Source organism: Peromyscus californicus, unplaced genomic scaffold (assembly GCF_007827085.1).
Source record: "Peromyscus californicus insignis strain IS unplaced genomic scaffold, ASM782708v3 Scaffold_13__1_contigs__length_99412109, whole genome shotgun sequence".
Taxonomy (NCBI): domain Eukaryota; kingdom Metazoa; phylum Chordata; class Mammalia; order Rodentia; family Cricetidae; genus Peromyscus; species Peromyscus californicus.
The window spans coordinates 6,284,897-6,309,800 of NW_026294424.1; the positions used below are offsets into that span (position 1 = coordinate 6,284,897).

Genomic DNA, 24,904 nt, shown 5'->3' on the forward strand with positions numbered 1-24,904 from the left:
TCATGTGAAAACCACACCTGTGATCCCAGCACTCTTGAAGGAGACGTTGGAGAATTAGTTCAAGGCTAGTCTTCCTTCCCCTTGTCTCAACTCCCTCCCCCCAAAAAAATTTGTGTAAAATGCTTATAGTAGACACACAGAAGGGAAATAAATTGGAAGGATGTTGCCTGAAATGTGATTCAAAGTTTTGATATTTCTCTTTTTAGGAGGAGCTCTTGGATATAAAAGAACGTCCCTACTCCAAACAGAGGCCATCATGCCTTTCTGAAAAATATGACAGGTATAACTGTTACTTTTAAGACTTGCATTGTTGGGGCTAGAGTGATGTCTCTGCAGTTAAGCATCTGTACTTTGAATGGACCTGAATTCTTTGCACCACATCAAGATCCTAACCACCTGTAGACTCCAGCTCCAGGGGTATCCAACACCCCGGCCAATGTGGACACTTGCACTCATGTGCATATACATACACAAATGCACATACATAGACATTAAAATAATAAAAATAAATTTAAAAATAAGTAAAAATTTATTTAAATGAAAAAAATTAACATAGTTGGAAAGTTGTAATCAGACGGTTCTCTCCCACCTGCTAGTTCCCAAATAACCACTCAGAGACTTAATATGAATTGTAAATGCTCTGCTGATACCTCAGACTTGTTACTAGCCAACTCTTATGCTTAAATTAACCATAATTATTATCTACAGGACTTGGTACCTTTTCTCAGCACAGCATTCTCATCTTGCTTCTCTTTGTTTTGCCAGCAACTTTCTCATCCCAGAATTCTCCTAGTCTGGCTCTTGCGCTCAATCTCTTCCTGCTCAGCTATCAGCCAATCAGCTCTATTATTAACATTGAGCATAATCCACAGCAGAAAGTTGTTGTTTTGGTAGGGTTATGACTGAGGGAAGTATTTTAAGAGTTAATGGCATGGCCATCAACTAACCAGTGCTGAAACTAAAGTACAGAATGACTCAGTTACAGTCACAAGGCAGATTTAAACCTAGGAGTCTTAGTGCCAGGGTCTCATTCCCAGACCCTGTGGTTCACGGTTTGATTTCAGGGCACTTCTTTTGGGGATGCTGAAGGGAGGATCTAAGATCTTTATCAAAGAGTCATTCAGATGAGCCTTTTGTGTCCTTAAGAAATCGTAAAAGACTTTGGTTTGAGGAAGCTATATAAAAATGGTCTGAGGCGGTATGGCGCACACCTTTAATCCCAGCACTTGGGAGGCAGAGCCAGGTGGATCTCTGTGTTCGAGGCCAGCCTGGTCTACAGAGCGAGATCCAGTACAGGCACCAAAACTACACAGAAAAACCCTGTCTCAAAAAAAACAAAAACAAAAAATGTTTTGAAAATGTACAATGACCCTGTATTTTATAAACATACATGCACACACACATATTGGTTTTTCAAGACAGGGTTTCTTTGTGTAGCCTTGTCTGTCCTGGAATATATTTAAGGTTACCTTAGTTATTTGTTGTTGGGTTTTTGTTTGTTTGTTTTTGAGACAAGCTCCTTGTACATAGCTCTGACTGTCCTGGAACTCACTTTGTAGACCAGGCTGGCCTCAAACTCTCAGAGATTCACCTGCCTCTGCCTCCCAAGTGCTGGGATCAAAGGTGTGCACCACCATGCCCGGCAGTCTTAGTAATTTCTTAAACATCGTGTGGTCCTGTATTTCTTTTTCTAACATATTTTTATTGATTATTTGGGAATTTGATATCATACACCCAATCATACTCAACTTCCTAAGTCTGCCCCTACCCACCCTTGTGAGTGACACCCCCCACCCCACCCCCACAAAAAACATAAGAAAAAAAGTCCAGTTTGTGTTGCCCATATACTTACTGGCATGGTCAAATACCCAGTGGCCAGCCCCTTAAAGAAAACTGAGTCCCTTCCCAACCGTACCTCAAGACAGAAGCCGTCAGTTGTGGAGAGCTCTGCTTCATGCACTTCAGCATCCTCATCATAATTTTTTTTTTTTTTTTTTTTTTGGTTTTTCGAGACAGGGTTTCTCTGGGTAGCTTTGCGCCTTTCCTGGAACTCACTTGGTAGCCCAGGCTGGCCTCGAACTCACAGAGATCCGCCTGGCTCTGCCTCCCGAGTGCTGGGATTAAAGGCGTGCGCCACCACCACCCGGCCCTCATCATAATTTTTAAGAGTTCTCTTTGATGGCTTTCTATTTAGACTGTTACTTTTTAGGGGGGGAGTAGGCATGTGGGGTTACCCCTCTTTCTCAAATGTGAGTCTGCAGTCATCAGGGGCCTGTATTTTTACTTATAAAGTGTCATGTTTAATTTTCTTGATTCAGTGTGCCACATACCCTCCCTCGTGGGTTCCATCCCTAGCACTACCTAAGACCTTACCCATGTTAGGTGAGTGTTTTCATCATTACGCTACATCTTCAGTCTAGTTAGACTTTTTTTTAAAGATTTATTTATTTATTATGTATACAGCATGTATGACTGCAGGCCAGAAGAGAGCACCAGATCTTGTTATAGATGGTTGTGAGCCACCATGTAGTTGCTGGGAATTGAACTCAGGACCTCTGGAAGAGCAGTCAGTGCTCTTAACCTCTGAGCCATCTCTCCAGCCCTAGTTAGACTTTTTTTTTTTTTTTTTTTTTTTTTTTTTTTTTTTTTTTTTTTTTTGGTTTTTCGAGACAGGGTTTCTCTGTGTAGCTTTGCGCCTTTCCTGGAACTCACTTGGTAGTCCAGGCTGGCCTCGAACTCACAGAGATCCGCCTGGCTCTGCCTCCCGAGTGCTGGGATTAAAGGCGTGCGCCACCACCGCCCGGCTTTCCTAGTTAGACTTTTAAAGCCTATATATGGACTGTTGAAAAGGCCTGTTGAATCTAAATGAATGTGTCACCATAGTCTCCTGATGGTATGATACCAGAATAATAGCGACTTTGATTGGCTACGATTTTTCGTGGGCTTGTTTTTCATTAAAATTGTAAAATCTTTGTATACTTCAAATTTTATTATTGAAACTCTTTTCTTCTCATGAAATAAAGTTATCTTGAGCAAATATATTGGCTTTCATGCTAAATTAGGTATTATGCCTAGTGACAGTACTAAAGATAAGAGGGGTGAAGAGCTTATTCTGTTACCTCCCTTATCATTTGAGAGGATTTGTTGGATTCTTCAGAGACCTTAGAAGGTAGGCAATATCTCCCTGTTAGGAAGGGTGAAGAGATGTTGACTCACTTTTTCCAGCAATGTTCATGGTTAAGGGTGTAAAGCAGGTAGAGCACAGTGGGTCTAATAAAAAAAAAAAGAAAAGAAATTTAATAACTGTCCCACTTGGAAAATACTGAGACTACACATAGAGATTCTAGCCCAGTGTGGTGGTGTGTGCCTTTAATTCCAGCACTCCATGTTGGGGGCAGGAGGATCTGTGTAAATCTAAAGCCAGCCTGGTCTACATAGCAAGTTCCAGTCCCACCAGAGCTGTATAGTGAGACTGTCTCAAAACAACAACAAACCCAAACAAACAAAACTCTAGGATACTTTCTAGGAGGTCCTCTGGTAAAGAGTTGGAGCTGTCTGGAGCAATGGGGAGATCTTTGTGTGGAACAGTTACTGTAGTTCACGGGGCCCAGGGTTTATGGACTGTGGTTTCATTTGTGTACAGATGCCTGTTGTTCAAGTACCTGTTGGTGTTATGTAATCAGCAACGTACTATTACTGAAGTAATAACTGTTTCTGTCTTCATCTTGAATAGGGTAATCATTCTGAAGGAATGAAGGTTTCCTTGTAACCTGAAGTTTAGTAGAAATTAGGACCTATTAGAATTAACCTGCAAACACTAACTAATGCTATCCTTTAACCTGTAGTGATGGTGTCTGGGACCCTGAGAAGTGGCATGCCTCTCTCTACCCTGCTTCAGGGCGGAGCTCACCAGTGGAAAGTCTGAAGAAAGAGCCAGAATCAGATCGACCTTCCCTGGTGCGCAGAATAGCAGGCAAGTGCACAGACATTTATAAATGGTAGTGTGATTTTGGGAACATGCTTCTGGCTGCTGCTTTCATTCCCACCGAGACAGGGTCTCTCTATGGAGCCCTGGCTGTTCTGGAACTCCCACTGTAGACCATGCTGGCCTCAAACTCACAGAGATCCACCTGCCACTGCCTCCCAAGTGCTGGGATTAAAGGTATGTGCCACCACTGCCCGGCTGTGGTTCATGTCTTTAATCCCAGCATTCAAGAGATAGAGGCAAGCAGATCTTTGTGACTTCAACATAGTGAAATATTGTCTGAAAAATAATTAAAATAAGATGAAAAACTGTTCCTGGTTAAAAGTAGAGACTAAGACAGGTTTTTCTTACTTGGACTCAACTTCAGTTTCTACTTTTTCTGACATGCTTTTCTTACCTTTATTGAAATAGAATTTACATATAAAACCCTTACATACAATATACCTTTGTCCTAATGTGTCTATCTATATGAAACCATTACCACAACCAATAATAAGCGTCCTTGTCACCTCCTATAAGTGCTCTAGTGGCCCAGTGTCTCTTTTTTTTTTTTACCCCTTCTTACTCCCCCCAAGAAATGAACTGCCCTTTTGACAGTAGACGACCTTACACTCCTAAAATTGTGACTAGAATCCTCATGTGAAGGTTCTTTCTGGAAAAAAGGTTACTCTGTAGCCCAGGGACTCAAACTCACTATGTAGCCTAGGCTGGACTCAAGCTTGAGTTATCCCTCTGCTTCAGTCTCTCATAAAGCATATCTGACTTTATCCATGTTGTTGAGTATATAGTTCATTTCTTTTTATTGCTTTTAGAATTTTATTATATGAAATTGTCATTGTATCCATTTATCTGTTAATAGTAATTTGAGTTGTTTCTAAACAAAGCTGCTGTGATCATTTGTGTATCAGTATGGACATAAGAATTTTTTATCTCAGGGCTGGAGAGATGGCTCAGTGGTTAAGAGCACTGGTTGTTCTTCCACAGGTCCTGAGTTCAACTCCCAGCAACCACATGGTGGCTCACAACCATCCATAATGAGATCTGGTGCCCTCTTTTGGCATGCAGGCACATATGTAGACAGAACACTGTATACATAATAAATAAATAAATGTTTAAAAAAAAAGAATTTTTATCTCATGGTTGAATACCTAGAAGTATTATGGCTGTTACATGTATTTAATATTTTCAGGAACTACCAAACTTTTAAAAAAATTTATTAGATTTATTATTTTTATGTGTATATTGTCTGTACATATATATGTGCACCATGTACATGCTTAGTGTCTAAGCTGGTCAGAAGAAGACTTTGTTTTTAAATTTCTTTTTAGATTTACTTTGTTTTATATATATGAGTGTTTTGCATGCATGTGTATATGTGCCCAAGAAAACCAGAAGAAGGCATAGGATCCCTTGGAACTGGAGTTACAGATGGTCGTGAACTAGCATGTGGGTACTGGGAACTGACCCTGGATCCTTCCTCTTCAAGAACAAGAAGTACTCCTAACCACTGACTCATCTCCTAGCCACCTTCAAACTCCTTTTTTTCCCAAGTGGTTAGATATTTTATATTCCTGTTGGCAGTGTGTTCAGGTTCTTCCTGCTCCACATCTTGGCAGCACTTGGGATGGTTAGCCTTCTTAATTATAGCCACCTAGTGGTACACAGTGCTGTTCCATTACATTTGTTTTCCCTGGTGATTAATGAACACACTATGCTTATGTTCTTATAGATTGTGCCATCCACATATCTTTGCTGAAGTGTCTGGTCAGGCATTTATCCTTTTTTGTTGTGTTTTTTTGTTTGTTTGTTTTTGTTTTTGTTTTTTTAAAGATTTATTTACTATATACACAGTGTTCTGCCTGCATGCCATAAGAGGGCACTGTATCTCATTATAGATGGTTGTGAGCCACCATGTGGTTGCTGGGAGTTGAACTCAGGACCTGTGGAAGAGCAGCCAGTGCTCTTAACCTCTGAGCCATCTCTCCAGCCCCTGGTTTAGTTTTTTGAGACAGGGCCTCACTATGTAGCCCAGACTGACCTCAGTCAAACTCAGTTCCTGCCTTAGCCTACCAAGTGCCAGCATTATAGGCATTCTGCACTATGCCCAGCTCACTGGTCCATTATTTATTTTTAAGGTTTATTTAAGGATTTTATGTGTGTGGTGTTTGTCTGTATATTCATCTGCATACCAGAGGAAGGCGTCTCGGGTCCCATGGCCTGCATTTATAGATGGTTGTGAATTGCTATGGGAGTGCTGGGAATTGAACTCAAGACCTCTAGAGAACAACCTTAACTAGCCACTAAGCAACCTCTCTAGCCCATTGGTCCATTTTTTAGTTAGTTGGGTTTTTTGTTTGTTTGTTTATTACTGAGTTTTTAATGCTGTGGATTCAGGTCTTCTCTGAAAAATGTGCTTGAAATGTTTTCTCCCAGTCTTGGATTTCAAAACAGCATCTTCAAACAACAGCATTAAACTCAGAGCAAACCTTGCTTAACAGACAATCTTAATGGATGACACTCTTTTTGCTGTGCCTTAAAAAACACTTTGCCTAACCAGCAGCAGTGATATTCTCTTACAGTTTAGGTTTTCACATCTAGATTCATTTGAATTAAATGTTGACTACGGAACCAAGTTTAAAGTTCATCTATTTTGAAACAGTGTCTTACTCTAACTCACGCTGAGTTTGAACTCATAGTAATCATAGAAATTGACTATAAAGTGTTGGGGTTTTGGTTTTGTTTGTTTGTTTATTCGAGACACAATTTCTCTGTGTAGCCTTGACTGTCCTGGAACTTGCTCTGTAGGCCAGTCCGGCTTTGAACTCACAGAGATGTGCCTGCCTCTGCCTCCCAAGTTCTGGGATTAAAGGCGCATGCCGCCGCCACCTACCTGTTTATTGCTTTTTAAGCATTTTTTTTTTTCAAATACTGACATGTCATTTTATTAATGGACAAAAGATTAGCTAAAAATTGTATACATACAAATCTTAGTCATAGTAAAGGTAGATTAATCATAGAAAGTCATTTATTATGAAGTACATTTTTTCTCTGAAGAGAAAAAGGGAATAAATATATAAAAAATTTTTAAAATTTAATGTAAAAGAGTAATTATAGAGGGCCAGTGAGCTCGCTCAGTAGGGACTTGCTGCCAAGCCTAACAACCTGAATTCAGCCCTTAAAGACCAAGTGTTTTAAAACCCAGTAAAAATAGACTTGTTCCCTTGACTCTGTTGATGAGCCCAGTTTTAGAGATGCCTCCTTTCTGCATTTTTTGTCCTCCTTCCGGCCGTGGACACGGTTTCTAGAGATGTTGGTTTGCTGACCTTTCTCTTTCTGGCGTCTTTTCAGATCCACGGGAGCGTGTGAAGGAAGATGACTTAGATGTTGTTCTCAGCCCACAGAGACGAAGCTTTGGAGGTGGCTGCCATGTGACAGCTGCTGTTAGCTCCCGCCGCTCCGGAAGTCCTTTGGAGAAAGACAGTGATGGGCTTCGCCTGCTTGGTGGACGAAGGATCGGCAGTGGGAGGATAATCTCCGCCCGGGCTTTTGAGAAGGATCACCGTCTCAGCGACAAGGACCTGCGGGACTTGAGAGATCGAGACAGAGACAGGGACTACAAGGACAAGCGTTTCAGGGTTTGTCCTCTGGCCCCTTTGGTTCTCAAGTGCTTGGAACTTTGATGCCCACCTCCTGTGTACTGCATTACTCTTGTTATTTTCATGATGCTACACAATCAAACCCAGGGCCACACACTTGTTGGCAGGTGCCCTAGCTCTGAGCTGCATCCTCCTAGCCCAACCAGTTACTTGGAGAAGCTAGGGATCGCAGTGCAAGAGTGGCGATGCACTTCAGTTCCACATCATAGCATCTGCATTTCAGTTGCTGGTATTAGTTCTTTCAGACTGACTACAATGCTTCCACTAGAATTTTACAACTTTTCAGCCTTTCTTTCCTGTACTTTTTCAGAGGGAGTTTGGAGATAGTAAACGTGTCTTTGGTGAGCGTAGAAGAAATGATTCATACACTGAGGAAGAACCAGAATGGTTTTCAGCTGGACCCACAAGTCAGTCTGAAACCATCGAACTGACTGGCTTCGATGATAAGATACTGGAGGAAGATCACAAAGGGAGAAAACGGACAAGGCGACGCACGGCCTCTGTGAAGGAAGGTCAGCAGGGACTTTGAACTTGTTTTCAAGTAATATGTGTTTATTGCTTTAATTGCACAGTTAGCAATGGGGGCCAGTTAGTAAATGGCAAGTTTTTTGTTTCGTATTTTATTTTTCGAGACAGGGTTTCTCTGTGTAACAGTCCTGACTGTCCTGGAAATCGCTTTGTAGATCAGGCTGGCTTCGAACTCAGAGATCCACCTGCCTCTGCCTCCCAAGTGCTGGGATTAAAGGCGTGCGCCACCAGCGCCCGGCAAATGACAAGTTTTGGGGTTTTTTTTGTTTGTTTGTTTATTTGTTTTGTAATTTTTCAAATGGCAAATTTTTACTGTTCCTGACTCATATCATCTTATTTTTGAGACAGGGTCTGTTTGTAAAGATAATGCCTGCCAAATCTTTAAGGCATACCTTTATCATGACTATGAAATGTATTCATAAGTACTCAGACTCTGCTGAGCACTTATTTGATAAATTCTTGTTCTTTTCAGTGGTAGTTGAAAATTTACATATTTTTGGCAAATATTAGGTAACAGGAATGTTCTTAATGATAATTAGTGCTAACTTCCACAGAAATTAAAACAAACTTAAATGGAAATAAGCTAATGAAATATATTTAAAAGTGAGAATAGCCGGGCGGTGGTGGCGCACGCCTTTAATCCCAGCACTTGGGAGGCAGAGCCAGGTGGATCTCTGTGAGTTCGAGGCCAGCCCAGGCTACCAAGGGAGTTCCAGGAAAGGCACAAAGCTACACAGAGAAACTCTGTCTCGAAAAACCAAAAAAAAAAAAAAAAAAGAGAGAGAGAGAGACATCACAGTTCTTTTCTTCCGTTTCTTTTTTTTTTTGTTTATGTACACCTTAAACATAGTAGGCATTTTCTTTATCTTTATGTGGGCACATATTCCTTTGATGCAGGGAGTTCATAGGCAGCCTGGAAATTGTTTTAATTGCCTTTGAGATACACCTTTGTCCCACTCTCCACCAGGATAAAGCAGCATCAGCCAGTGTGGCCTTTTAACTGATGGTAGAGATCAAGCTTCTATAAGAAAATAATGTTTTGCCTGACAGTGGTCGTGCACACCGTTAATCCCAGCACTTGGGGGCGGGCAGAGGCGGGCAAATCTCTATGAGTGTGAGGCCAGCCTGGTCTACAGAGTGAGTTCCAGGGTAGCCAGGGCTGTTACACAGAGAAACCCTGTCTCAAAAAAAAGAAAATAATGTTTTCTGTGGCTGAGAAGAAATCCAAATTTCAGCCACCATTGTAGTTTTTTATTTTGGGACAATGTCTCATGCAGCCCAGGCTGGCACCAAACTCAATATGTAGCTGAGGATGGCCTTAAACTATACTGCACTATAGTCTTTAGTGGTAGGATTATATGCATGTGTCACCACAGCCATTTTGTTATTGTTTAATGTGTGTTTGTGTGTGTGTGTATGTTGCTAGAGGGATTCAACCCAGAGTCTCCATGTGTGCTGTGTAAGCACTCTAGTCTGAGCTGCATCCCTACCCAGCAGTGTTTTCTTTAGGTTTTTGTTTGTGTTATTTTTATACTAGAGATTGAACCCAGGTCCTTGAACTTGTAAAGCAAATACTCTACCACTGAGATGTAGGCCTAGTCTTTTGTTGGTTTTCTATTGGTTTTGAGTTTGCTAGTTTTGTTGGTTTGTTTGTTTTTGACATAAGATCTGACTTTGACGTGTAGTCAAGGATGACTTTGTTCTGGTTTTCTTACCTCCAGCACCTGAGTCTGGGATTACAGGCATGTGCCACCAGGCTCATTTTTATGCAAAGTAGGGGAATTGAACCCAAAGTTTGTACATGCCTCTTTTGTGTTTGGTTAGGATTTTTCAACTTTTTATTTTATTTGTATGTGTACACTTATGTGTCGGTACCCCAGTAGGCCAGAAGTGCCCTATCAATAGGCAGTTATGATGCCTGATATGGGTGCTGGAATCTGAACGTCAGATCCTCTGGATGAGCAGTGTGTGCTCTTAGCCACTGAGCCATCTCTCCAAGCCATGTTTGTTTGGGTAGGTGTGTGTGTGTGGGGGGCGGGGGGGGTGGTCTTTGTTTTGTTTTGTTTTGTTTCTGTTTAGCTCATACTTTGTGTAAAATTAAAATGTTAGCAACAGGTATTTTGCTTAGCCTGTCTTCCCACCTTAAAAGAAGTGGACATTAAGGATATACCTAGCCTTATAGAATAAGACAGAGCTGATTAGAGCAGGTTATCTGTCTGTAGAGGTCTATGTCACTAGAGAATTGCTGTAATACCAAAATTATATGAAGGGTAGCAATAAATGTGTATTGGGTAGATCAGTGTACTTTGAATTTTTTTTAAAAGGCAGGATAGGCTTCCTGGAAGGGGTTACAGTTAAGCTTTACATTGGTCATGGGCTACAGCCAGCCTTGTAGACAATTCCTTTAGCTTCAGAGACCCAAGTTCAGTTCCTAGTATCCACCACATCAAGCTGTTCAAAAACACACATATGTGTAACTTTCTAAGAGGGAGCCAACACCCTCCTCTGGTCTCCTGAGGAGATACCTGCACACATGTGCCATATATTAACACACACACACAAATTGAATGAATGAATGGTTGTTTTTTTGTTTTTTAAAGAAACCATAACATACTATAGGAAATTGAGATATTTAGGAATGGGGCCACAGTCCTGTCTCTACTCTGTTAATGTTCTGGATACTTAGCAATGACTTTTCTCTATTCCAGTTCCCGGAGAAGTAGTGCTAAATGTTTCATTATAGGAAGTGCCGTACCTGCACAAGAAGTCTGTTGACAGTCCTGCGTGGTTCTTCTGCATGGGTATTGACAGCTAAAGGCACACAGTGAGGCTGGAGCGTGTACTTCAGCAGGTGGTTTCTGTCCTCGTTTTGTTTTCAGGCATAGTGGAATGTAATGGAGGGGTGGCCGAAGAGGACGAGGTGGAAGTCATCCTGGCCCAGGAGCCCTCTGCTGATCAGGAAGTCCCAAGGGATGTCGTCCTACCTGAACAGTCCCCAGGAGAATTTGACTTTAATGAGTTCTTTAACCTTGACAAGGTGCCATGCTTGGCTTCGGTGAGTGTAACAGCACATTTGCAAATATAAATGGAGGGGTTTGAGAGATGACTTAGTGGATAAAACCCTTGCTGTGAAAGGGTGAGGACTGAATGAAATGTAGATTTCTAGAACCCAAGTAAATGTTGGGGCAATATGGTGGTCCTCCTGTAATCCTAGCACACAGGAAGTGGAGATAGGATTGTTGGAGCAAGCTGGCTAACATAACTAGCTATGTTTGTGAGTTCAAATGAGAGGCCTTGGCTCAATTTATAAAATAGAGAGTAAAGAAGATACCTGACATCAACCTCTGACCTCTACTTGCACACATGCATATGTACCCAAACACGTGTGTACCTACACACAAGAACATCCATATATACATACCACACACACATGCAAAATAAAAATAAACATGTATGGAATCTGGGTACATACCTGTAATCCTAGCACTTGGGATGCTGAGACAAGAAGAGTTTGAGTCTGAGGTTAGCTGGAGCTACATAGTCATTTCAAGGCTAGCCTGACTGCATAGTAAAACCTGCCTCAACTTTTTTGTTGTTAAAAAAGAATACATAAGGATGGAGCAGCTAATTATGGTTAAATTTAACTTAGTGGTTTTTTTTCTCTTTCTCTTTTTCAGGGAGGGGTATCTTTTTTTTTTCTTTTCTTTTTTTTCTTTTGAAATAGGGTCTCACTATGTAGCCTTAGCTGGCCTGGAACTCAGAGATTCACCTACCTTTGCTTCATAAGTGTCAAGATTAAAGGCATGTACCACACTCACCATATATATATATATATATATGTATATATATATATATATATATATTTTAAAGAGTCAGTTAAAAAACCTCTACTAAGGCCAGGCGACGGTGGCAAACACCTTTAATCCCAGCACTAGGGAGGCAGAACCAGGCGGATCTCTGAGAGTTTGAGGCCAGCCTGGTCCAGGACAGGTACCAAAACTACATGGAGAAACCCTGTCTTGAAACAAAACAAAACAAAAAACTCTACTAAGGACAGCTGAAATATCCCAGCTCCTTCATCAGCTGATAGTTGAAAGGATATAGCAAAAGGATATCCTCATTCAGAAATCAGCTGTGTTCATTTCTTGTGCAGGATGAGGTTCTGCTATCAGAGTCCCTGCTTTGTCATGTGTTAAAAATGGCCAAACTTTTACGGTTCCTTTTGGACTCAAGCACCTTGTTTTTTGAGATGAATATCTCCACAAATGTGTCTAAGAACAAGTTTGTTTCCACTCTTGAACATAAAATTTTACAAAACACACAGTTGGGACTGGAGAAATGACTCAGTCAGTGGTCAAGAGGACTATCTGCTCCTGTAGAGAATCTGGGCTTGAGTCCCAGGATTCACATGGCAGCCACAACTGTCTCTTCACTACAGGTCCAGGATACTGATGCACTCTTCTGGCTTCTGATGGCACTGCACATACATGGTGGTGCAAAGACATACAGGCAAAACATCCATAATGTATTAAATAATAAAACAAAATTTAAAAAAGAGCCGGACAGTGGTGGCACACGTCTTTAATCCCAACACTTAGGAGGCAGAGGTAGGCAGATCTCTGAGTTCAAAGACAGCCTGATCTACAGAGTGAGTTCCAGGACAGCTAGTGCTAAACAGAGAAGCCCTGTCTCAAAAAAAAAAAAAAAAAAAGCAAAACATAGAATTTACTTTCTCACTGGGTGATAGTGGCACACACCTTAAATTCCAGCATTGGGGAGGCAGAGGCAGGCAGATCTCTGATTTCTCGGCCAGTCTGGTCTACAGAACAAGTTCCAGGACAGCCAGGGCTACACAGAAAAACCCTGTCTTAAAAAAACCAAAAGAAAAGAAAAAACTTATTTTCTCAATACTTATTTAATTTATTTAGAAAATGTCCAAATACTTTGTCCTTTATTTTTGTCTTTGACTTTTTGTATTTAGTAAGATTATGTTAGATTGAAATGCAAAGCTGTTGTTTATTTTTTTTGTTTTGTTTTTTGTTTTTGTTTTGTTTTTTTGTTTGTTTGTTTTTTTGTTTTTCTCTGTGTAGTTTTGGTGCCTATCCTGGATCTCAAACTCACAGAGATCCGCCTGGCTCTGCCTCCCGAGTGCTGGGATTAAAGGCGCAAGCCACCACCACCCGGCTTTTTACAGGTTTTTTGGTTTTTTTTAATTAGAACTTTTTAACCAATTAAGAATTTTACCTTTCAAATGTTTTCGTTTGGGTGAGTGCACACACGGTGCTGCAGAGCTGCAGTACGTCCGTGGAGGTCAAAGACCAGCTCTGTGGAGTTGGTTCTCTCCTCCTGCCTTCATGGACTCAGGTCATCAGGCTTGTACCTTTGGTGGCTTGACCTGCTGAGCCATACCACTGGCCCTAAAGCTTCACAGTTTTCAACATTGAAACAGTAACTACAACTTCTAGTGTCTTTTGTTTGTTTTGGGTTTTGGTGGTTTGTTTGTTGTTTCGTTTAATAATTTCTGTTTGCACTAAAATAGTTGTATTTTGCCTACACTCATTTGTTCCTCTGAGTTGTATCATTTTATGATACTTTTATATCCACTTCCTGCACTTGGACTAGAGTTAATTATCCTCCTGTGTGCCTTTCTTTTTGATGCTTATTTTTTTGAGACAAGATCTCAGTGTGTGGCCCAGGCTGACTTCAACCTCTCCAGTACTAGAATTACATATTTGGCACCACCCTTGCCTGGAATAATGATCATTTTTCTTTTGTTTTGTTTTGTTTTTCAAGATAGGGTTTCACTGGCTGTCCTGGAACTCATTTTGTAGACTAGGCTGACCTCAGACTCAGAGATCCACCTGCCTCTGCCTCCCAAGTGCTGGGACAGACGTGTGTGTCAACACTACCTGCCTTTAATGGTCACTTCTTGGCTTTGCATTTATATATTTTGGCTTCTTGAGGTTGTCAGTTGAATTTCATAATATTCCTTTCAATCCTGAGACCACCAGGTTGGAACCGTGGTTTTTCTTTAATCATTCCTTCATAAACAGTCTCTAACTGAAGCCATGATCATGGTCAGAGTGCTACACTCTGGTACAGATTGTGATTATGAAACAATACCCTGAGAAGTTAGCTTTTCTAATGGGGCAAATGGTAGAGAACCAAAATACCCTAAAGTAACAGAAGCTTTGCTGTATGTGCATAGGAGGTCTGGGCTTTTTTATGCCCAAATTTGAGTTGCTCAGAAAGGGGAGGAAAAAGGCTCAACTCCTAAGTTCTGGAAGTGATTTTGGGTCAGCAGTGTCAAAGGAAGTTTCAGAGTCAGTGGCTTAACATTTAACCTTCATGTCCTTTTCACCTAGAGACTGTCACCTTAACCCTCTGTCTCTCTTGTCAGATGATAGAAGATGTTCTGGGAGAAGGGTCAGTCTCTGCCAGCCGCTTCAGTAGGTGGTTCTCGAACCCAAGCCGGTCGGGGAGCAGATCCAGCAGCCTTGGATCCACACCGCATGAAGAACTTGAGAGACTCGCAGGTAAGATAGCTTCACATTCTAGACGTGTGTGTGAATTGAGCCTCCCCTGCCAAGGTTCATTTTGTCTTCATTAGTCAGTGGTCCACTAGGGCTAAATGGGTTTTGGAAACTGAAAAGCCTTCAGTGTCTGTTCTTTTTGTGCTGTTGAAGGGAAGTATCTGTGTTCAATGGAACCAACTGTGAATGTTTATTTACACAATCAGGTCTGGAACAAGCCGTCCTCTCTCCTGGGCAGAACTCGGGGAATTATTTTGCTCCTATACCATCGGAAGACCATGCTGAAAATAAAGTGGACATTTTAGAAATGCTACAGAAAGCCAAAGTGGATTTAAAACCTCTTCTTTCTAGCCTTTCTGCAAATAAAGAAAAACTTAAGGAGAGCTGTAAGTGTTTGTTGTTTAGCTATTTAACGTTCACATCTTCTTAAGGAATGGTTGTGATGTACTGCTTCTCATCAAGTCAGATGCATGGCGGGATTTGGTTAATGTTTTTCAAAAAGATCCTGGCATGTTGCCACACAGCCTTGTATCTTTTATGCCCTGGCTGACCTAGAACTTGCTATGTAGGCCACGTTGGCCTATAACTCACAAAGAACCTCTGGCCTCTGTCTCCAGAGTGCTAGTTTTAAAGGTGCACTATACCAGACCTCACTCCAGTTTTTACTTAGGGCCCATTTGTAACAGCCCAGGACTGTTTCTGTCCTCTCAAGCCTAACTTGCCTGTTCCTCACAACTGTGCCTTCATTTACCATGTTCTTACTTAGGCAACAAGTCCTTAGCATCAGTCAGTGCTGTGAGACCACAGTGTAGTCTTGTTGTCATTGGGCTGAGTTCTTGTCCCTGGGAGCAAAGTCTGGAGAGATTTGTTATAAGATATCATTCTGCCTGACACATAGGATCTTTCAAGTTTTGGGTTTTTTTGGTTTTGGGGGAAGAGTCCCTCTGTGTAGTTCTGGCTGTCCGGGAACTCACTATGTAAGGATCTTATCAAGTTTTGAAAAGTCATACCCCATAGTTCTGCCTTCTCAGTTTCTAGCATCTAAATATTTTTGGTGTAGTTTATTCCCTCCCTTCCTTCCTTCCTTCCTTCCTTCCTTCCTTCCTTCCTCCCTCCCTCCCTCCCTCCCTCCCTCCCTCCTTCCCTCTCTCTCTCTCTCTCTCTCTCTCTCTCTCTCTCTCTCTCTCTCTCTCTCTCTCTCTCTTTTTATTTAGCTTAACATGTGTCTGTGTGTGAGCCCAAGAGGGTGAGAGAGCATGGGTTCTCTGAAACGAGTTCCAGGCGGTTCAGTTGTGAGCTGCCTGGTGTGGGTGCTGGGAATTGAACTCGGGTCCTGTAAGAACAATATGTGCTCTTAACCACTTAGCCGTTTCTCCAGGTGTGTACCCGGCTCCCTTTAGTTTTTGAGACAGGGTCTCTAGTCCTTACTGTCCTGGAGCCTCCCTATGTACAGCTAGGCTCACACTCACTTAGCTCTGCCTTCCTCTGCCTCCTGAGTGCTGGGATTAAATGCGTGGACCACCTTGCCCAGCCATGTTTTTCTATGTACATAATTATAGCCGTAGTCCTACTGAGAAACTGATTATAAGTGTTCAGTTGGTCTATTTTCAGTGTCAGCTTTTGACAGCCTCACTTCAGTTACGAAATAATTGTCATGAAAGCCAATGAGAATTCCTATCAAATACCCCTTTGCTTGGTGTAACCAGAACTTTCTCAACTTCTCAGCACATTCAGGGGTTGTACTTTCAGTGGAAGAGGTAGAAGCAGGGCTCAAGGGCTTGAAAGTGGACCAGCAAATGAAGAATTCAACTCCCTTCATGGCAGAACATTTAGAGGAGACCCTGAGTGCTGTAACTAGCAATCGACAGCTCAAGAAAGATGGAGATATGACTGCATTCAACAAACTAGTGAGCACCATGAAGGCAAGTGGGACTTTGCCTACTCAGCCCAAAGTCAGTGTAAGTATTCAGCACAACCTCAACCAGCCTTTTCTTTCCGACTCTGTATCACCTCCCACTGCAATAATAAATGGGTTTTATGAAGGTGTTCTGAGTAGATTGGAAATTTCTTTAGAAGTTGCTTGGTTGTTGGTGTTTGTTTCTTGATTATGGATATGCTATTTGTTAGTAGAAAAAAGCATATCTCTGAATAATGTGTATGTCTGGGACAATAGGATGATTGAATAATTCAATTTAATGCAATTCCCTGCATAACTTTATGAAGTCCTTTCCTAAGAAAGGAAAGTAATTGAATTGTGGATATGGCCCAGTAAGATCAACACATACCTAGTATGTGGGGTCACCATTACCGAAAAGAAACTTATCCCTTGAGCTCAACTGAATACAGCAGTGCATGCCTGTAATACTAGTGTCTGAGAGGATCAGGGGCTCAGGGCCAGCCAGGGCCGCCTGAGACCCAGCCTTAAAAACACAGGTATCAAGCCAAGAGGCAGAGGCAGCTCTGAGTTTGAGGCCGGCCTGGTCTACAGACTGAGATCCAGGACTGCCAAGGCTACACAGAGAAACCCTGTCTTGAAGCCACCACCACCATCACCCCCCCAAAAATTTGTGTGCATGTATATGTTTTTGTGGGCATATGTGTGCCCCAACATGTGTGGGGATTAGAGAGCAACCTCGGAGTCAGTTTTCCTTTTCCACATTGTGAGTCATGAAATTGAATTGGGTTGTCATGCAACAGGTGCTTTTGCTGCTGATCCATCTCTCTAGCCCTGATTGTTTTTATACCCAGTGAAGCGAGTGATGTTCAGCTTTCCTTAGCTGACCAACAGTTATGGTCAAACAGAGGGCCTTTCCTCTTGCCCCCTCGAAGGACATTCAGGCTGTAACATTCAACTCAAAGGGGAAAGATCCTGTAAACGGCTTCAGAGGTATTTCCACACTAGCATAAATGAGGAACACATGTGTTTCTAACCATGGCACACATCCTAGTGTTTGGGGCATTGAGACAGGAGGATTATAAATTGAAGGCCAACCTGAGCTACCTAGTAAGTTTTTGTTTGCATGAGCAACACAGCAAGACCTGGCTAATAAAACCAAGGGCTGTGGGTGTAACTAAACTCTCCTGCTCTCCCGTCCAAAGAAGTGGAGTCTAAGCAGCTGGGAGCAGTTGGGAGGAGGAAGCAGGAGGAGAGTGGCAGGCTTGAGACCAGCTTAGGCTACATAAACAGACTCTGTCTTCGAAGAAAAAGAAGAGAACTCAGTATTTCATAGCTCAGCCTTTGATTTTATTCACAATATTGACCCTGAGTCGTGAGTGTACTTGGTTTGATACTGGAGTTTCAGTGCTCTTATATCTAGTTTTAGCCGAGGTGAGGGAATGAGCCTCAGACACCTGCTAACAAGACTGATGATACAAAGTGGGTAGGTCAGTATTTACACAAACTTAGAATATATCCATGTTGCTTGGTTTGCATGTGAGGTCCTGGTCTACTGCTAAAGTCAGTGTCTTCAGGCATAACTGTTGGATGATAGTTCTCATCTGCTGCTGTCCCTCTGAGTAATGAAGTTCATTCCCAAACTATTACATGGAATTGCAGACTCCACTGCAAATATACTAAGCCATGGAGTAAGTTGCCTACTTACTAAAATCATCTACATTTAGTCCTAATTTCACAACCAACAATTAAAGGCTTTGAACCTGCTATGGACTTGGACAGTTCGCTCTAAGGGAAGGGGAATTGCATCAGAAAGTACTGCTGGCTGAGTTCAGGGGCTACACAATACTCAGACATGCAGTAGGGTGCAGGTTAGTAATTCAAAGCAAGACCATTGTCAGATTAAGAGCAGAACAGATTGAACTTTATCCTGCATGTGAGACACATTTTAAGGAGCTTAAATTAAAATGGTAACATAATAATAGTTTCTGGGTTTTGGGGTATTTTGAGACGGTCTCTCTCTAGGTCACCCTGGCAGTCCTGGAACTCACCGTGTATGATAGCCAGGAAATTAGATCCACCTGCTTCTGTCTCTCAAGTGCTTGGATCTAAGGGCATGTGCTATCACATCTGGCTGAAACTCTGAAACATTAACAGTTCTGGCCAAATTTGCATGTTATTCATTATATTTGTTTTAATTTTGTGACACTTAGGATCAATTCCAGGACCCTCATACATTCTAGGCAAGTGCTGTGCCTCTTGCCTACCTTACTAGCCATCTTTCATGTAGCTCAAGCTTGCCTCAAACTCCTGATCCTTCTTCCTCAACCACCAGAATGCTAGAAAGAGTAGCATGCACCACCATCATGCCTAGCCTTTTATGCCTAGCCTATTGTTTCTTTTTTGTTTTTAAAGATTTATTTTTAAGTGTATGATTGTTTGCTTGCATGATGTACATACGTGTGTGTCTTATGCCTGTGGAGGCCAGAATATGTCTGATCCCCTGGAACTAGAGTAATAGGTGCTTGTGAGCCATCATATGGGGGCTGGCATAGAGCCCAGGTCAGACCTCTGAAAGAAAGAGCAGCCAGTGCTCTTAACCACTGAGCCATCTCCAGCCCCCTCGTTTTTTTAATATTTTATTTGGTCAGTAAATCTTGTCAGTGATAACAATCAGTAACGGTTCCTTCAAGATCAAAATCAACAGGGGTGATACCTGACTGAAAGCTCCTCAGTCTCACCCTTTTGTTGGGGGGGGGGGGGATCATAGAGTTAGATAGGAATGGATTAATGCTGGCTTTGTATTTCCTAATGACTCTTCATGTACATGGGAAGGATCTTTTGAGACACATGGGATGAGAAAGAGGAGTGAGTTGGTTGGAGTCAGTTTTCTGTGACTTGAGCATCATTCTGTTGTTAACTGTCAATTCCCTTGGGAATATTTGCTATATTTTTGTGGTCCCCAATATAAATCATGTTGAATTTAAAGCCAGTTTTCTTCCTTCCTTTTCTTTTATTAGCGAAACCTTGAAAGTCACTTGTTGGCTCCGGCTGAGATTCCAGGCCAGCCTGTCCCTAAAAACATCCTACAGGTATGTTACAGTCTTAACACTGATCCCGCAGAGTGACCTTTCTGTGGCAGACAGAGATGTACTGTTGCTGCCTAAGGGCATTTGCTATGCTGCTGATCCCAGTGGGTGGGGTAGGATGGCTTTAAATGTTTCTGGTTTGCCGGTTTACAGTTTCTGTGGAACTTGAGTACCTAATCTGTGTTTTTAGCACTAACTTAAAGCAGATTTAGTAGCTAAACATTTGGGGAAACGTCTTACACGTACAGATGCCAGATCCTCAGTAGTACATGAGAGTCATTGGCCAGCTTCCAAAAGTGAATTCCTATTTCAAAGCTTTTGACTGGAAGGAAGAAGTAGGTTTGTTCACAGGGATCTGGCATTTCTGCCTATAGGAACTTCTGGGTCAACCGGTTCAGAGACCTGCTTCTTCCAATCTTCTCAGTGGCCTTATGGGGAGCTTGGAGCCTACAGCATCTTTATTGAGCCAAAGAGCGCCCTCTCCTCCTATGTCACAGGTGTTTCAAAATCGAGCAGCCTCAGCAGACTACCTTCATCCAAGGATACCATCACCACTTGGTAACTAGTGCTTTAGCAGTGATGGGGTTGAACCTAGAGCCTCATGCCTACCAGTTATGCACTCCACTATTGATTTAGGTTCCCACCTCGGTAACTGCTCTTAAGCCTGTCGATCTTCCCTTATGTCCAAGTAGGATAGACTTGTTCCCTAGACTCAGCAGTCTACACTTAAAGAATTTTAAAGGAAATGTATACATGAGTCATCCTGATGGATACAGAGAGTGTAAAGTCAAGGTGGAAGGTAGTTTATCATCCAGCTACCCTTCTAAGTCAGTATGTTCATAGTAAACTTCTTTGTGTAGCTCTTTAGTTTTCTTGTTTAGAGAATTTAGCTGAAAAGTTTAATTTGGATTCTTAGGTCTATCCTTGATAAAGAACTTGAAGAAAGCCAGGAGGTGATAGTACACTCCTTTAATCTTGGCGCTTGGGATGATAAGGCAGGAAGATCTCATGTTTTAAGGCCACCCTGAGCTACATAATGAGTTAGAGGCTACATGGGTCGCCGGCGCAGTAATGACTTTGTGGTGAGCAGTTGAAGCTGGTAAACAGTGAGCTGTAAAGTGCTGTGTTGGTTCAGAATGTGCCTGGAAGAAGCACTTCCAGAGAACTGTCTTAGTGTTTATGCCGTCAAACCACCGGAGGCTGCCAAGCTTCTTGCCTTGGCCAATCCAATCCCTTAGTATTTGTCCACAGTCCTACAGACTTGTGTGGAAACTGGCCCTCGGAGCTCTGGACTCTGCTTGAATGCCAGCTGGCCTGTCAAGCATGGCTGTTTTGTTGAATGGAAATGTTCTTAGCCAGAGAGCTCTCAGCTCTGAAAAGGACACAGGTGACAGCTTAGTGGAAAGAAGAGGTTACACCAGCAGTTGAGGCCATTAAGAACTTTGCTTAAGGTCCACATACACACACACTGTGGGAGGAGAGGGGAAGACGTTTTATCAGGCCAAAGAAGCAACACTTCCCTGTTGAGCAAGCATCAACATGCTGGTGGGGATGCTTATGCTGTCCCAGGCACTAATGCTTGACATTCATTGATTCTGGAACTTTCCTGGCAGGTTTCCCATCAGGACCCCAGCAGCTACTTGGAGATCCATTCCAAGGCATGCGCAAGCCCATGAGCCCTGTCACAGCCCAGGTCAGGCTGAGCTCTTCCTCAGACCGGTCCAGTCTCCTTGCCTTTTCACCCTTGCTGTTGCTTGTGGGGTAGAGAATTGAATTGCAACAATGAAATACGTGGTTTGCTCTGCAATGATACTTTAGTTCAAGTTCATTCAGAGGAGAAAATTGCTGAGTGATGAATTCTATTTAAATTAAAAAAAATTTTAGATTTATGTGTATGAATGCTTTGCTTCCATTTATGTTTGTGCACCACATGTGTGCTCATCGCCCAAGGAGTTTTCAAAAAGTCATCAGATCCCCAGGAACTGGAGTTAAAACATTTGTCAGCTGCCATGTGGGTGCTGGGAATTGAACCTGGATACTCTGTAATAGCAATAAATGCTCTTAAACACTAAGCCATCTCTCATCCCACTATTTAAATTTTAAAAATTATAGTTTGGTGGACAGCAGCGTAACAGCTTAGTTTTTGTAATATTGTTTTCTTAGCTGTCTTATAAGCCATGAGACAGACCTTTGTGGAAAATTGAACTTCCTCGTATTTCACTGATTGTCCCTTGCTATTCTGTTGAGCAGATGAGCCAGCTAGAATTGCAGCAGGCTGCTTTGGAGGGGCTGGCCCTCCCACATGACCTTGCAGTTCAGACAACATCCTTCTATCAGCCTGGTTTTAACAAACCACAAGTGGATAGAACCAGAGACGGACTCAGAAACAGGTAAACTATTAATCCTACTTATGCAGATTTGGGTACTGATTTGTAAATAGTCTTCTGAGATTGGTAAATCACATATATATATGTGTGTATATGTGTGTGTGTGTGTATGTGTATATATACATATATATATACACATATATATACTTGTATATATATATCTTGCACATGGTGATCCACTGTAAGATGGAAATTCCATCCCGCTGCAGATGCTGTCAATAGAGGAATACAGTTGAATTCTAAAGGTCCTGCTGTGTGCCCTGTGCCAGTGTTATCACTTTGCCCCCCTCTGAAGTAACCACTGTCTAACCTTTAAAAATAATCACTACTTTCATTTTTTTTATTCTGTATAGTTTTGTATTCTTAATTTGTAAATGACTTGAGTTAGTTAGCTAAATCATAATAGTGTCATAATTGGACCTTACAATTAGTTACAAGTGAATAATTTTTAAAATTTATAGTTTTTCTACCAGTTAATTTCTTTTTCTTTTTACTGTGCCAGGTGTTGAACTCGGGGCCTTGGACATGCTAGACAAGCACTCTGTTACACACCCACACCACTAGTCATTGTTTCTGCTGTTTTGTTGTTGTTTGGTTTTTAAGGCAGAGGCAGGGTCTGAACTCTGTAACTTTGGCTGAACTGGAATTCCCAGCAATCCTCTTGTGTCTGGGATTGTGATGGAGCCTGCAGCCACCACCACCCCACACCCCACCCCTGGCTCTTTCCTTCCTTTGCCCTGCACCATAAGAGGATAATTTCTTTGAGATGTGAGTTTTGTTCACTGTTGTGTCTCAAGCACTGACGGTGTTGCCTGACACATTGATGCTCTGTTTATAAAAAGGAGCCGGGTGGTGGTGATGCACACCTTTCATCCCAGCACTTAGGAGGCAGAGACAGGCAGATCTACAGAGTGAGTTTCAGGACAGCCAGGACTGTTACACAGAGAAATCCTTCTTGAACCCCCCAATAAATAAATAAATAAATGAATAAATAAATAAATAAATAAATGTAAATGATAACTTTTGTGAAACCCCCAGGTTTGGGGTTCTTTCCCATGTACACTTAGAATACATTGCTCATGTTCTCAGACTTCATCTCAGGGTAGCGTAGTTAATGAATACTGATTGGAAAGCTTACAGATTTAGGATCCCATCATTGCCTACGAGTCAGAAGATTTCAGTCATTAACGATAGGTATAGGTTGCATGAGTGCATATAAATAAGCTTTTTCTCAACTTGTTTCTATGTCAACCCTGTTTCCCATTTTCTTCCAGGCTAAGGGAGAATAAATAGAATGGCTTGGGATAGTGCCTCCCAGCAGAGGCAGGAGAATGTCTGCATTGAAGGCCAGCCTGTTCTACATAGTGAGTTTCAGAGTAGCCAGGACTATGTAGCGAGACCCTACCTTTCAAAAGTAATTTTTCTTTCACAGGTTTGATCATAGGCAGAGGTCAGAAGTGGTAGGGCATGATGAATGGACACTCCAGTTCTCAGTTTGATTTGAGATAGGCACCAGTTGCGTTGCAGATGATGCTAATTGGTGCTGCCCCCTACCTTCTGGAGTATACCAGCCTCCAGAATGAAGGCTGTTAACCCCACTGGTGTAGTTTACAACTAAACTATATATATCAGCCCAGATAACACCACATGCCTAAAGTCCCTGTGCCTTCTCTCTGAACCTTTGTTCCTTTGTAGCTTCTTACTGGTCTCACCTAGCTTAATGCAGCTTCTTCCTCCAATCCTTTCTTTATTTTCCCACTATACCTTGTTTGGTATCTTCCGTCTTGGTTTGCTTTGGGTTATTGACTGCTTCTACCACACAGAACTTTTGTCTTCCCTCAGAATTTAACATTACTTTTTCTTTTTTTTTTTTTTTTTGGTTTTTCGAGACAGGGTTTCTCTGTGTAGCTTTGCGCCTTTCCTGGAACTCACTTGGTAGTCCAGGCTGGCCTCGAACTCACAGAGATCCGCCTGGCTCTGCCTCCCGAGTGCTGGGATTAAAGGCGTGCGCCACCACCGCCCGGCTTAACATTACTTTTTCATATTTTGAGTGTTTAAGAAATTAAATTGGATAAGTGAAAGGTGTGCTAAGTTCCTAGACTGGTCTTCAGTTACATGGTTTTTGACTTGGCATTAAGTAGTCTGGAGCTGACACTATTAATTGATCTGTTCACAGGCAACAGCGAGTATCAAAGTCACCAGCACCCATGCACCGAGGAAATTCCTCTTCCCCAGCTCCCGCTGCCTCCATCACAAGCATGGTCAGTGACCTTTAGTAACTGAATGGCTTTAAGATTTCTGGGGGTTGGGGATTTAGCTCAGTGGTAGAGCGCTTGGGCCCTGGGTTCAGTCCTCAGCTCTGGGGGAGAAAGGAAAAAAAAAGAAAGATTTCTGCATCTGGTTATCTGTGTTATACCAGTGTGTTCCCTGTGTCTCTGAATGCCTTCCACAGGAATACTGACCTTTTATGCCTATCTATTTATTAGGTCTCCCCCTAACTCCTTTCTAGTAAAGTCCCTACATTGAGGAAAGTATGCTCTAGGAGATAGATGAACTTGTGCCAGGACACAAGAAGATATCAGTGCTTAAAAATACAGCTGGGCCGGGCCTGGTGACATACACCTAATGCCAGCACTTGAGAGGCAGAGGCTAACGGATCTCTTGAGTTTAAGGCCAACCTGGTCCTAGCGAGACCCTGTCTAAAAAACAAACCCGAACAGCTGGTGTGGGGAAGTAGAAGGACAAGGTGAGGCAGGAGGTGAGAGGGGTGACTGGTCACTTCTCAGGGAGTTCAGCGAACATGCTGGCAAGTCCGCCAATAGTTCTCTTCTG

General features: G+C 42.2%; 1 protein-coding gene across 2 annotated transcripts in view; it reads left to right on the forward strand.

Moving 5' to 3' along the window:
• Positions 1–24,904, forward strand: part of Eif4enif1 (eukaryotic translation initiation factor 4E nuclear import factor 1) — a 42,889-nt gene that overhangs the window by 13,262 nt on the left and 4,723 nt on the right. For both annotated transcript variants that reach the window (XM_052736294.1, XM_052736293.1), the window contains exons 3-15: positions 207–280; positions 3,846–3,973; positions 7,334–7,620; positions 7,952–8,153; positions 11,049–11,224; positions 14,570–14,705; positions 14,909–15,088; positions 16,428–16,660; positions 19,617–19,688; positions 20,060–20,243; positions 21,299–21,378; positions 21,936–22,075; positions 24,249–24,333. In XM_052736294.1, coding sequence (XP_052592254.1) covers positions 207–280; positions 3,846–3,973; positions 7,334–7,620; positions 7,952–8,153; positions 11,049–11,224; positions 14,570–14,705; positions 14,909–15,088; positions 16,428–16,660; positions 19,617–19,688; positions 20,060–20,243; positions 21,299–21,378; positions 21,936–22,075; positions 24,249–24,333 — 1,977 coding nt within the window. The remainder of the gene's footprint in view (positions 1–206; positions 281–3,845; positions 3,974–7,333; positions 7,621–7,951; positions 8,154–11,048; positions 11,225–14,569; positions 14,706–14,908; positions 15,089–16,427; positions 16,661–19,616; positions 19,689–20,059; positions 20,244–21,298; positions 21,379–21,935; positions 22,076–24,248; positions 24,334–24,904) is intronic.